This window comes from Coturnix japonica, chromosome 1 (assembly GCF_054131305.1).
Source record: "Coturnix japonica strain WE chromosome 1, WE-NBRP24, whole genome shotgun sequence".
Lineage (NCBI taxonomy): Eukaryota > Metazoa > Chordata > Aves > Galliformes > Phasianidae > Coturnix > Coturnix japonica.
This window is the reverse complement of record NC_140663.1, coordinates 24,472,711-24,487,059: the sequence shown is the minus strand read 5'-3', so window position 1 is coordinate 24,487,059 and position 14,349 is coordinate 24,472,711. Positions and strand designations below refer to the sequence as shown.

General features: G+C 35.1%; 2 protein-coding genes across 5 annotated transcripts in view; one reads left to right on the top strand and one right to left on the bottom strand.

Annotated features, from left to right (window-relative positions):
- LRRN3 (leucine rich repeat neuronal 3) overlaps positions 1 to 12,772 on the top strand; it is a 36,647-nt gene extending 23,875 nt beyond the window's left edge. Inside the window, exon 2 of the mRNA XM_015854143.3 lies at positions 9,796 to 12,772. Within this exon, the coding sequence (XP_015709629.2) occupies positions 10,147 to 12,273 (2,127 nt within the window). The 5' untranslated portion in view covers positions 9,796 to 10,146 and the 3' untranslated portion in view covers positions 12,274 to 12,772. The remainder of the gene's footprint in view (positions 1 to 9,795) is intronic.
- IMMP2L (inner mitochondrial membrane peptidase subunit 2) overlaps positions 1 to 14,349 on the bottom strand; it is a 430,059-nt gene that overhangs the window by 241,094 nt on the left and 174,616 nt on the right. The gene's annotated exons all lie outside the window — the stretch shown is intronic.

The following is a 14,349-nucleotide window of genomic DNA, read 5'->3' as shown; positions in this document are numbered from 1 at the left end:
TCATAGCAAGATGTATTCCACTGCACAAATACATCTACACATCTTGAACACTATTATGGTAATATGTGAGTTAATGTTCCCAGGTGTCTTTTATATGCACGGGAAACAGATACATCTAGGTCTTTGTATCATAACTAGGAATCATGACAAAATATGACAGAAATTATGCCTGTCTAGGAAAAACTAGAACTAGCCATGAGTACAGCAATCACTGTCTGATTGATTGTAATACCTGAACAAAAAATAAATACTGCTGAAAGTTCTCTGGGAGATCAGAACATTAATTTTAACACTGCTGGAACATTTGGCATCCAAGTGCAGAAGGTCTTAAAAGGAAATACACAATTAAGATGAGACAATATAATCTGTGTTTCATAGGATAAATTAACCTTATTCAGTGACATGCTAGTTAGCCAAACCAGCTAACATTCAGGGATTGTGTGAATTTCTCATTTTAAAGAAAATACAAAACATACCTTAAAGATAACTGGAGTAATTAAAAGGATTGTACATTGGGGAAAAAGGACATGGGGATGGGGGCTCTCAATTTATACATGCCAGAGAGGTTCAACAGTTTAAATAAGTTTATAAATTCAGATGTAATCTTGACAATGTGAAAGGAAAAGAAAAGCATTTGAAAGAAGATTCAGATAGCATTTCTGGAAGTATGTGATTATTGAGCTGTGGTGCTACAAGAAGGTAAACTGTACTTAGTTGTGAGTGTTGCAGCATTTTTGACTTGTATCTATCCTTTTTAGTTTATTATTTTAAAAAACAAACCATAAAAAGTAAACAGTTTCTGCATTCTAATGTATTCACTTCTAGGGAGATAAGAAATGAACTATGTTAATCTTATACTGTGGATTAGAGCTGATGAATGGATCATAAAAGCAAAAAAAAGCAATAATTTCAGATCTGAAAATGAAATTAGATTTGTAAATCATGTAAAAACCTTTACATACAATATCAGTGAGATACTCACCTAAGCAAAAACTTTAATTAAAACTAAACACAAATCAAAATACTTTCTGATATCAGAAATGACAGTACCTCTCTGAGGCAACTTATGAGTATGCATAAATCACTCCGATGGATATAAAGTACAGCAGAAAACAAACATTTCATTCCTAATCTTTACAAGTACATTCTATTTTACAACTTGGCTGTTTCTGCATCCTGAGATTGTTTTTTCTTCAGTACATTTCTTAAATGCCTCAAGAATTATTATTATTTTTTTTTAATATATCCATTTCTGTTGAACAATACATTGTGAAAGCCTGACTCCCTAGGTGGGTCAGGATAAAAGTAATCGCCTCGTATATGCACAAATATAAAGTAATTTTGCCAAAATTGGCAGGAAAATTCATGAAAAAGATTACTTGGATTATCTAATTCCTTTCTGGCACCTCTAATATATATTTATATATTTGTACCAAAGGATTTCCATTAACTGTAACAACAAGCAATATTTTTCCTTTTCATGGATCTTAAACTATTAAATTATTTTACAATTATACATCAAACATTGTCTGGGGTTGTACCAGAATTTTCCTGATACACCTGTATTCATCAGCCACTTGTAGAAATTTAGGTTATTGTAGTTCAAAATCATTTCCATTGTCCACTGTGGGTTTTTGGTTGGTTGGTTTGGTACATTTTCAGATATAAACACATTTACCTCAAAATGACTGTATACCCGAAAAATCATAAATATACCAAAAACTAAAATGTGGAAACATTGAACATTAAGAATCTGCCATTTCATACTGATGGTTTAAATTATTTTAGGTCTAAGCCTAAATGTTTATTATTGCAAAATTATACAACAGAAATTGCAGTTCCTAAAATTATCTTGTTTACTACTATGCTAATTTTATTACAGTAACCCTTTTTTCCCATGATAAATTAAAAACAAACATATCCAAACCAACCCAAACACAACACATAATAAATTCACAAGGAATATATTACATGGAAAGTACAGCCTCTATCTTTCTCCAACTGTAATACCACCACAAGAGCACACCTGTTTCTATGTTTTAGGCTTATTTAACTTCTACATTACAAGAGCCACAAAATAAAAATACAAAATGCAGGCTTTGCCAAACACACTGCTTGATGTTGGCTCAGATTCTTTACTAGTCAAATGCATTACAGACTCCCTGCACTGGTTTGGTAGCTTTGTAGAAAATCAAGCCAAAACTGGTCTCACTCATCTTTAGTTCTGGCCATCTGCTTGAAGCATCTGGTAACAGGGTACATTCACCCACATGCAGAACGTGATCATTCCTTTGCCAACTATATGCCTAGGTAACTGCCAATATGTGCTTGCCACTACTAACATGACAACTGTCAAAAAGAAGTTGAACGTGTATGGATGAATCTAAATTAAACTAATCCATTGCTGCCTCAACTTAAAGCAATGTTTTTTGGACACAATTGCTTGGCAATGGCAACAACATATAACCCAGTTCCTCAGAGAAGCATTGTTGAGGTTAGGAAAGAGGTTAGGAAAAGGATCAAAATATTTGAAAGGTTATTTTTCATGTATTATCTCATTACTGTTTTATCTGACAACTAGAAAATGGATGTGCAGTTATTATTCTAGAAGAAATTAAGAAAATATGTAATTTTAGCAAATAGTTAATTTTTTAGATAAAAATGTCAGAGCTGAGCATTTGATATCTGATTTCTGAAGAAGACAAATGCAAAACAAGATTAGTTTGAAGTTTGTTTTACAATTAATCTAAGTATATAAAATCATTATCTGTAGTCTATGTGTCATACATTGAATTTAATTTCGTATGTTTTGAAACGCTGTAGAAGAAATTAGAACATAATAGATTAGAACACAATCGGTAAATACCTTCAAATGAATTTCACTGAGTCATCTAAATACAATTTTCTAATGTCTCTCCTAATCTAGAAAGAATGCACAAATTTGTAGGTTTGTGGGTATTTCATGTTTGATGTAGTACATTAAAAAAAAAAAAAAAAAAAAAAAAAAAAGTGGTAAATGAAATTAATAGAATTAGCATTTCCTTTACAAAATAGAATTGCACAGACTTTTAATCCTCTTTCACCATGACACTGGTGAAGTGGTCAGATTCACCCCATTACTAAGGAGTGTGCAATTAAAAATGTCAGAAACACATGAAACAACTACAGACTGAAAATCTAACAGAAAAGCCTGGAAAACTAATTCGGGATCATGATAGTAAGTTACAATGCTGCTTAAAGAAAGAGAACAAATCCTGGGATATTCTGAGATTGTCATGGTGACATCTCTCTGCTTGCCCTGTCTCAGTCATCCACTGCCATTTTTCCTGTATTTTATCTGAAAGCTCCATGGAATAAAGGTCGCAGTTCTGTTCAGCAGTGAGTTGGCACACAAGACTGAGTGGTGCTCATCCACCAGTATGGCTCCAATACACAATGCTGCTGACACAAAGGCTGCCAAATGTGTAACAGTAACAAAGTAATATTCTTTTTCTGCTAAGCACCGTGACTGTGATTGATAAATGCCTTGCTTCTCATGCGGGTGGTCCAGCAGTCATCTGCCATTCGGTGTCAATCATGCTAATCCACTTTAAAATAGGTCAGGAAATCAGTACTGTATTTTTCCCACCCTCAAATTTGCAAAAGGCTTTACCAAGTATCCATTCAAGTCCTTTGAAAAGTTATTTCAAAATATCACATACAGTATGTTAATATTCCTTTGGAACATTAGTGTTGTTTTCAACATAACTATTTTCAAAGCTTTATGCTTTGTTACAATGTAATATTTACACAAGATAATTTTTATATTGATACAAGAAATACAACTACAGTAAGTCCTTAATGAATTGTATATGGTGAAAATTCCTCTGATATCTGTTAAAATGCTTCAATGTGGAATAAACAAGTGCACAAGGAGGCCAGACTTTAGTGAAAGGGCAAATCTCCTTTGGATCTAGATGATCATAATGTTTTCCTGAAATTATCTCTACTTTTATGTTAAAGTAACCTCAAAGAACATAATGTCCATGGATACAAAGAAATTAATGATGTATAAAATCTTGCCTTTCTTTTCTCATAATGGTTTAAGTGAGAATTTGTCCTGTTTTACGCTCACATTCAACATCTTAAGCTTTCTGCTTTCTGTCAGGGAAATTTATTCAAAAGAAAAGGAGAAAAAATATATTTAGAAAAGGAAGTGTAACAAGCTCCCAAAATAAACACAAAGACATACACCTAAATTATTTAGGCACTGCAAATTGCTTCCAGGGTTAAATACAAATAGCACTGCCCCCTCCTTTACATCTTGCACTCGCTCCTATACAGGACAAGCTTGATGTTCCAAAAATCAACCACTACAGAAAATTAAAGCAAATGTTTGTGATAAATCAACATCCAAACAACAATGCCTCGTTACTTTTTCCAAGTACACCCAGATATTTTAAAGAGTCACCTTTGAGGTTTACATCCTAAGACTCTCAAAATACAACTATCACATGAAGCTGACAGCTGTCCAAATAGGACACCTTAGAAACATACCCATCTCCAAAAATTTTCATCCATGTTTTAAATTGCACCTGTGTGTTAGCTGTTTATAACAACATAAAATAGTAAGAGCAGATTAACTTATATTTGCTTATTTGTAAAGAGGTTCTGCATGAAACTCTTTGCTTCAGAGAATGGCGTGAATCAACCTACGGTAGCAGAAAGTCCTTCTGTTTTTACACAGCCTATATAATTTCCTACAACCACATCAACAGGTTCTCTTATAAAAGTCTTCTGTATTTTCGCTTTGTGCTTTAGCCTAAATGTGTACTACTTCCTCGTTCACAAACTTTCCATGTATACTTCAATAAAGGCATCCTAGTTACATTCTTAAAGAGGGGAAGGAAAAAAAAATAATAATTTCAGCACAGATTCTTGAACTATTTCAAATAATTATGTTTTTGCATCTTCTTTTTAGTCAAGAAAACATCTTTTCATTTTGAGTATCCAACAAATAAAGAAGCGCCCAATAAAAAGGGCCAGAAAAATACTAAAAATTCAGATGAAGGTCTGCATAACTCCGGGACTTCTTCTTAAAATAAGCAAATAAATAATAAATGCTGTAGCCACAGTCAAGTGAGGAACAAAATGCCTCATCCCCAGTTCTGAGTCAGTGACATTTCTGTCACCAGGATTTCTGTCCACAGAACTGCTGAAAGTGGCTATAATGACAAGAACCGAGAAGTGGCTCTTTCAGTTGATGTTTTTGAAAGGTAGCTTTGTATGAACAGCTGTGTTTTCAAAATGCTTGCCACCTCTAAATTGGTCCTCGTGAAGTGAACTGTTTGCCTTATTGCCAGCAGGGCACATTGCAGTGTAGCTGCTGCATTTTTAGTTTTTATCACTGTCTCTCTAACTGCTGAAGTGGAAAAGAAAGATTGCCAAAATCTGACGTGTTTCTTTTCCTTTCTGCCCACTCTGACTTGGTTTTTAGCTGTCTGTTGCTCCAGTGATGAGAAACGTTGCTCAGTTTATTCATTCACTGAATGTCTTTTCCAGCTCAAATAATGGTGTTACACTCTTGTAAATCAAGGTTCCAGCTGTCAATAGCAGTGAACGAAACACACCTAATTCAGACATGCCAATACATTAAACCTAAAAGGCGCACCAGGTTTGATAAGACCACAACCATGCGTCAAATGTAATTCAGATGGTCTTCCAGTAGAATTTAAAGGAATCTCTCCACAAAGATTTAAACACCTTACGATTTAAGTTCCAGTACAGGAAAACAGTAATACTGAATACTTTATCACTGATACGTCATACTACCATTTTAGTACACCGTTTAGACACCACTGAGACTTTTTAATTGCAACATTAGTAAACAAATCATAGCATTTAATCTTAATGAGAGAAAACATGTATAATCAGAGTGCACATGATAACTTTTCAGTGCAGTTCAGCAAAGATTAGTACATCAAAGACACCAGAATTATAACATGCAGCTCCTTCTGCTACTTGTGTGAAAACTCTTATCCCCATCTTACTGGTGACAGTTTGCTGCTGAGCCTCATCTCTACAGGCTTTTCTGTTGTGCATCATAATTCACATAAGTTTTATGAATCCATCAAAAATATTGAATGGGCATCAAAAGCTGCAAAAGAGCTGTAACAAAACACTATTTTTAATTATAATGTTTTGTTGTTTTGAAGGAAAATATTACTTTTGCAAGTAAACCTTTATGTATTTAAACCTCAAATATCTTAAATACTATTCAAAGGAACAGGACAGGTCCTTTTTGTTTGTATCAGTACCTTTAAAATTGGATATTTGAAATGCAAAACTTTTGCATAAAGCTGCAGATGATACAAAGAGCTCAACTTTAAAGTACTGGAAGGCATTAATAAAAGTTCTGAAAATCCCTGTTAGTAGCAGTATTTCAATTTAGTCTTTATTTATTGTTATCAGTATACTAATGAAGAAAGGGAATCAAAGCATTCCCAAAGTTCAAAGTATCAAAAAGTTAAATGCTTACTCTCTGATTATCTTTGTGAGGCTGCATTCTTCAAGGAAAGTGAACTTCAATTACAGTTTATATTCTTGAGTGCAAGATAGCAGCTTACATGGGGTAGATCTTATTACAGTAGGCTGCAGCTCACTTCCAAGTTCAAAATGTTTTGTATACATCTCAAGGTTAGAAGTTAACTACATACACACAGAAGCACAGACACACAGCAGTTGACAAAATCACAGTTGAATCATAGTCCCATAATCTTTAACGTCATACTAAGCTTTCATTCCTTCAAAAAGGGACCAGAAAACATAACATCAGCAATCTGTATTTTCTGAACTTCTTTAACAACATCCAATATTGAAGCTTCACAGAATAGTGCTACTAGAAACACAAAAACCAAAACACTGCTTTACTACTCAAATGTTTGTACATAAGTTTTGTTGTGCAATGTGCATTTGACTATTTCTCTTTTTTTGTATAGTGTCCAAAGTCATCATGGGCGTCCATACTACTCTGCAAATACTCTTTTATTCGATGCCATGAGTGATTGTCAATAGCAAGTCATTTTCATATAAAATAATATTTGGATATAGAACTACTTAAAACAAAAGTCTTTCAGAAGTGTCTCTGCAGGCTAGGACAGAGTGAAAATTATTCTGCAACCTGTTCTTCAAGGTGCTCAACCCCAGTGAATATTTTATACAAGGCAGAAGCACATCAACTGCTAAAATAAGACAAATTTATGCTGCAACACCACATGAGCTTGAGTTGGTGTCTTGTTAGCTGAAGCATGCACCAGAAAGAGAAAAGACATCAGATTGAATCATAAGGGAAAAAGAATTTCAATTTGGATTTCTCACATTTTTTTTGACGTCGTTTGCAGAAAGTGCCATCTAATATGCAATGTGAACATGTCCACTAATGTTCTTGTTTTGGCATGAGAATCTCAGAGAAACTAGAATATTAACTGATGTTGGCACTATGTACACAAAAAGGTAGTAGTTTTTACACTTTTACTGGTAGAAGATCTTAAGTACCTATAACTTCACACATTAAAACTCCATCTCAGTCCACATCCAATCATTCACAGTGACCAACAACAAATGCCCATTGTGTAGCAGAAAAGCAGGTCCGTTATGTCATTACTGTTTCTCAGACCACTTTCCGACTAATGAGCATGATAACGGAATCTAAACACTGAGCTTAGATATCCACAGAGCAGTTTGTTGAACCTCAGTGACTTTATTAGTCAGGTAAGGTTTCCAGTGATGTTTCAATCATCAGAAGCTTACAGTTTGTATTCACCACACTTTCAAGTGTATTTGTAAAATACAATTCAAATAAATTTCCAGAAGTCAATGGGACATGTATCTAATAAAGGACAGGAAGAACAGGACTCAGAAAGCACTCCCTCTCCTCTTCCTTATCTTCTCTATAATAAATCACATCTGTGCATTTGGCCTAGAATGATTTCTACCTAGAGATCTTCAGTAAATGGGACAGTACTCTAGATACATTAGGTAGGTAATAGGTACATTACTTACCTTATGGCGGATAAATTAAGAGCAAGTTATAGGCTAGACATTAGCTGCCCAATATATATCTTTATTTTTCTGCAAGACCACATTAATCTCATTTCCCAGAACAAAGGAACAGATTATATTTTTACTATTTCTGTCAGCATGTCTTCGCATTTCAGTATAACTGGGCCTTTTCCATAAAAACATATTATTAATCCTCAAAACAGCAGAATGTTTTCTGTATGTTTACCTCACACATTGTCTGTTCACTTTTTTAATATATTTGCATGTTAAAGTAAAATATTAAATTTCCTTAAACATATGTAACATACAAGCCATAAACACCTGCCAAATGTTCTTCAAATTGGCCCAGTTCTCATGCCAATCAGTATGGTCCAACACCTTTCCTCTGAGCTGATATGGTCTGTCTATTTGATCAATATGTCCAGTCCTCCTGGGCCTGCAAAGGAAATCTGAAATCCAAACCCTTGACACTTGACTTTTGTAATTCTCTCTATCGATACCAACAACACCTCAGAAGTTATTTATCAATGTCAATGAAGCATTGATTCTCATCTTACAGTTTGTAAACAATGTCACTGTGAATTTTAATGTAAGAGGCAAAGGGGAAAAGGGCACAGATGTGTATAATAATGTGTCAGTCTTCTCTAGTCTTTAACGTATAGTTAAAGTTAGCGTATAGACTATTTTCTGAAGTAAATGCAGAAGCTAATGAATACTGCTTCAAATATAAAACACGGAAACTTTCGAATTATATCACTTGGAATGCAAATACACTCACAGTAGGACATTTTTTCCACAGAAAAAAAAATAAGTAGATAACAAAAATCTGAAGAAAAGACACATTTGACACTTCGGGACAAACTCCTGTCTTTATTATCATTTGAGATATGAAATAGACCTGTAACAACATTGAAAATTTCAGATTCCTGCAGGGCTATGGATTGAAGAAGCAATTGCTAGTGTCAACTATTTTTCTTTTCTTGCCTCTTTAAACACACTTTTCTTGTGGTCTTTTTTTAACCCCTTGCAATTGGAATTATTGAAGCCAAAATATCCATGGCAGTATTCAGACTAGGTATGTCCAGATGACAACCTATTTACTACGAGGTACAGTCTTCTTTCTAGTTATTACTTAAAGAAGGAGGTGGGGAGGGGAAGTTTTATTCCTAAGCAGCAGCTACAAAATGAATCAGAAAATAATAAAACTAGTGGATTATTAATTTTGTGTATTTCTGCGTAAATATCTCAGAGGCTCGTTAAGTATGTCACCATTAGAAATGAGTATTAATCCAACCATTTCATTTTCCTTTGATTACATGTAAGTTGTGTTCTTTATATTTTTAAGTTCCTCATTCAAAAGTTTTCGTGCTCTGTAGGATTTTGTTCAGTGTTTACATTTTCAAAGCCAACAGAACTCAGCCTGCTTATAGAGATAACTTTAAGAAAAAAGAAAATATTTTAAAGGAGTATGAAATATGTAGAAAAATCTCACTTATATTTTTTGCTTTGTACTTTGTGGATCTTCATCTTTCTTCAGAGCAATGCTCCACTGGATATATGACAAGCTACAAGTCTAAAGATATATTACTATATTAACTTCATTTATGCTATTCGGATACCACTACAATACTCCAGGCACCACAGTCATTTTCTTTTCTTACTTGCAATAATTAACATTAGAGAGCAAGAGATAGCTAAATTAATTTATAACTTTATAGTTTCTTATACTAATTATTTCCTCTTCTTATATTTTAGGTCATCCTGTCATTCCTGCAAACACTAATCAATCATGGGATTTGAAGTTAATACTACTAAATAAATGAATTGCTTAATCTCCTATGACCATCTATACATGCTTCATCTTCACAAAGCTTATCAATTTTATGTCATCAAGGACAGAGTGACCTTCATTTCCACAAAATGTCTCTTGCTACTGGACAAGTTGGTTGTAAATTTATCACTTATCCTCAGGAAGAAAGTCCTTCGAAATCTGCATTTGACAAATGCAAGTCTATGTTTTATCAATTGACCAGGTCATACTGAATTCCAAAATCGTGACCGTGGAATACTAAAGGGTCTCTTACTTTTCTGAACATTTCAGCTAAAATGAAGGACATGAAACTGAAAATTAATTTTCTCCTTGGCCTAGTTATCACTGCAGTGGTACAGGCTGTAGGAAAAAAAGCAGACTGCCCAGAGTTGTGTATATGTGAGATCAGACCTTGGTTCACTCCCCGGTCTGTATATATGGAGGTTCCGACAGTGGACTGTAATGATCTAGGCCTTTTTAATTTTCCAGCCAGACTGCCTGCTGACACACAGGTTTTACTACTACAGACTAACAATATTGGAAAAATTGAACACTCAGTAGACTTCCCAGTGAATTTAACTGGTCTAGACTTATCTCAGAACAATTTATCCTCGGTGGCGAGTATTAATCTTACAAAAATACCACATTTGCTTTCTGTGTACCTGGAAGAAAACAAACTTACTGAACTCCCTGAAGAATGTCTCTCTGGACTCCACAACTTACAAGAGCTTTACATTAATCATAACATGCTTTCTATGATTGCACCGGGAGCTTTCATAGGCCTCAGTAATCTTCTCAGACTTCATCTCAATTCAAATGGTCTGCAAATGATCAACAGTAAGTGGTTCGAAGCTATTCCTAATCTGGAGATTCTCATGATTGGAGAAAATCCAATAATCAGAATTGAAGATATGAACTTTAAGCCTCTTATCAATCTGCGCAGCCTAGTTTTAGCCAGCATAAATCTCACTGAAATACCAGATAATGCTTTGGCTGGCCTTGAAAATTTAGAAAGCATTTCCTTCTATGATAATAGATTTGTTAAAGTGCCCCATATTGCTCTTCAGAAGGTTACAAATCTCAAATTTCTGGATCTAAATAAGAATCCTATTAACAGAATACGAAGAGGAGATTTTAGCAATATGCTCCACCTGAAGGAGTTAGGAATTAATAATATGCCTGAACTGATTTCCATAGATAGTCTTGCTGTTGATAATTTACCAGATTTAAGAAAAATAGAAGCTACCAACAACCCAAGATTATCATACATTCATCCAAACGCTTTCTACAGACTTCCAAAGCTGGAATCACTCATGCTCAACAGCAATGCACTGAGTGCCCTGTACCGCAGTACAATAGAATCGTTGCCTAACTTGAAGGAAGTCAGTATACACAGCAATCCCATTAGATGTGATTGTGTCATCCGCTGGATTAACATGAACAAAACAAATATCCGCTTCATGGAGCCAGAGTCTCTGTTTTGTGTAGACCCTCCTGAATTCCAAGGCCAGAATGTGAGACAGATACACTTCCGGGAAATGATGGAAATCTGTCTCCCTCTGATAGCTCCCGAAAGTTTTCCATCTACTTTGGATTTAAAAACTGGCAGCCATATTTCCTTACACTGCAGAGCAACAGCAGAGCCAGAACCTGAAATCTACTGGATAACACCATCAGGACATAAACTTTTGCCTAATACTATTTCTGATAAATACTACATCCATTCTGAAGGAACATTAGACATAAGTGATGTAACACAGAAAGAAAGTGGTTTATACACATGCATAGCAACGAATTTAGTTGGGGCAGATCTAAAGTCAATCATGATTAAAGTGGATGGCTCTCTCCCTCAGGACAGCAATGGACCTTTAAATATCAAAATCAAAGATGTAAGATCTAATTCTGTCTTGGTTTCATGGAAAGCAAGTTCTAAAATTCTCAAGTCCAGTGTTAGATGGACTGCTTTTCTGAAAGCGGAAAACTCTCAGGCTGCACAGAGCGCTCGAGTACCATCTGATATAAAGGTATATAACCTCACACATCTAAATCCATCAACTGAATACAAAATCTGTATAGATATTCCCACTATTTATCCACAGAATAAGAAACAATGCGTCAACGTAACTACTAAAGGACTAGATATGGCAGTGAAAGGCTATGAAAAGAACAGCATAATAGGATTTCTTGCCTGCCTTGGTGCTCTTCTGGGAATTATCTCTATGGTGTATCTCTACAGCTGCATCTCACGAGACCTGAACAATGATGTTCCACACAACTATCTAAAGAATTACCTGAAGAAACAATCCTTTTCACTCAATGAGCTTTATCCTCCTCTAATCAGTCTTTGGGACATGGGCAAAGAAAAAAGCACAGCAATGGAAGTTAAATCAACTCTAATAGGCGTACCAACTAATATGTCATAAATATCACTTAATTTCTGAAATAAAAAGCACAGGACTGTATATGTGCTAAAAAAAAAAGAAACAAGAACAACTGTATCTTTTAGAAATTAGATGCCTGGACTTTGCTGCTGACAAATAGGAATAAGTACTGCCTCAGCATAAGAGAAGAATTTTAACTAAGGCTTCTAAGGGTGTTCTACCAACCAAATACAATTAACTTCATTTTCTAGAACTTTCCTGAGACTTTTACGTCTGGAATACAGTGCAAGTAGCCAAGAACGTTTTCTGGTTTTATTTGGTTGTTTTGTTTGTTTTTGTTTTTTTTACTATTACTTACAAGTAGTGGAACTGAGCAATACCTCCTCCTGTGCTGTATTACACACAATAGCCACGAGATTTGCAGTGAAAGCTATACTAGGATTGATACATGGTGTAATGAAATGGACAATTCTGTAGAGTAGACACAGTGAGTATGTGAAATTTTTTTATGAGGAAAATACATTTTTGATTAAAATCAAAACCGTTTTTGGCTTGTTTGTTTCTAGAGAAGTATTTGGGGTGCTCTTGTCTGACAATAAACAAACTCAGATAAGATCTGATAAAATATTTCCTTCCATATTCTCCTGTTGAAATGCCAGTTGGAGCACATACGTTATTTTTGCTGGTTTTAGGCTGTACAACTGCAATGACCCGCATAATAAACACTTTCACAAAGTACTTACTCATACTGCTTAGTAATAATAACTGTATTTTATATATTGCTTAATGTGGGAGGAAGAAAAGAGAAGGGATCTCCTGGAAAGAGTCCAGCAGAGGGAGACAAAGATAATAAAGGGCCTGAAGTATCTCCCCTATGAGGCAAGGCTGAGTAACCTGGGTCTGTTCAGCCTTGAGAAAAGAAGATCGAGAGGGGATCTTATTAATGTTTATAAGTACCTTAAATGTGGGAGTCAAAGAGACATGGCCAACCTCTTTTCAGTGATCTGTGGGGACAGGACAAGGGGAAATGGCCACAAACGGGAGCATCCAAAGTCCTGCATCAATATGCAAAGAAACTTCTTCACAGTGAGGGTGAGCACTGGAACAGGCTGCCCAGGGGGGTTGTGGATTCTCCTGCTCTGGAAATATTCAAGGCCTGCCTGGACACCTGCCTGTGCAGACTGCTGTAGGAAGCCTGCTTTGCAGAGGGATTGGACATGATGATCTCTAGAGGTCCCTTCCAACCCCTACAGTTCTGTGATTCTTTGAAGGGCAGAAAGGAGACATAAAAATGACAGGGAAATAGATTATTAGCTACTGACAAAAGCAAGTTCTAAGCTACTTTGGTATTTTTCCAGAAGACTGAAAATTAAATGCATTTTTAGACTCAGAACATATAAATCCAATATTTTGGCTTCAATCAAAAGGGAAATTCAGTTATTAGTAATGTCTAAACTTAAGGCTGTGATAAACTGAACTCATCTGTTTTGAACAGCTTAGATATATTAAGGATTTCTTTGTAGACATACACACTTCTCTTAGCAATAACAACTGACTAGTTTATAAACCACCCCAGCTTTCACAATCTAACAAGCAATAAATGACTGACAGAAACATTATTAGTAGAAATGAAATAAATGAAATGAAATGAGAACAATGAATACCTGACTACTCGTATCAAAGTTAAAATCCTCATGAGAGCAAGACTGAGCCCATAAGCAGCAAATGTGCTCAAAATCCTGTTGATCAGAATTTTGATCACAAGCCAAAAGCGACTCTTGCAGAATAACAACTATCAAGTCTGCTCGAGAAAAGACATCTGACCATTAAGATGGCTGAAGATATGGTGACTCCAGATATAGAAACTGACAAAGTTTTACATTATTTCAATTAATGATTATAAATACAAACTGGAAGAATGAAGAAAATAAGTTATCGCTGAATTTTGTAACTAGAGAATGAAATATTAACCTTTTGAATCAAGCAACATGTTGAACTTAATCTTAGAGCAGAAACAAGAATCTCTTTCAGGCAAAAACAGCTCAGAACAGTTTTATAAAACATGAACAAAAGCATGAAAATCCTTTCCCCCATGTCCGTCCCCCAAATAAGTCCTGA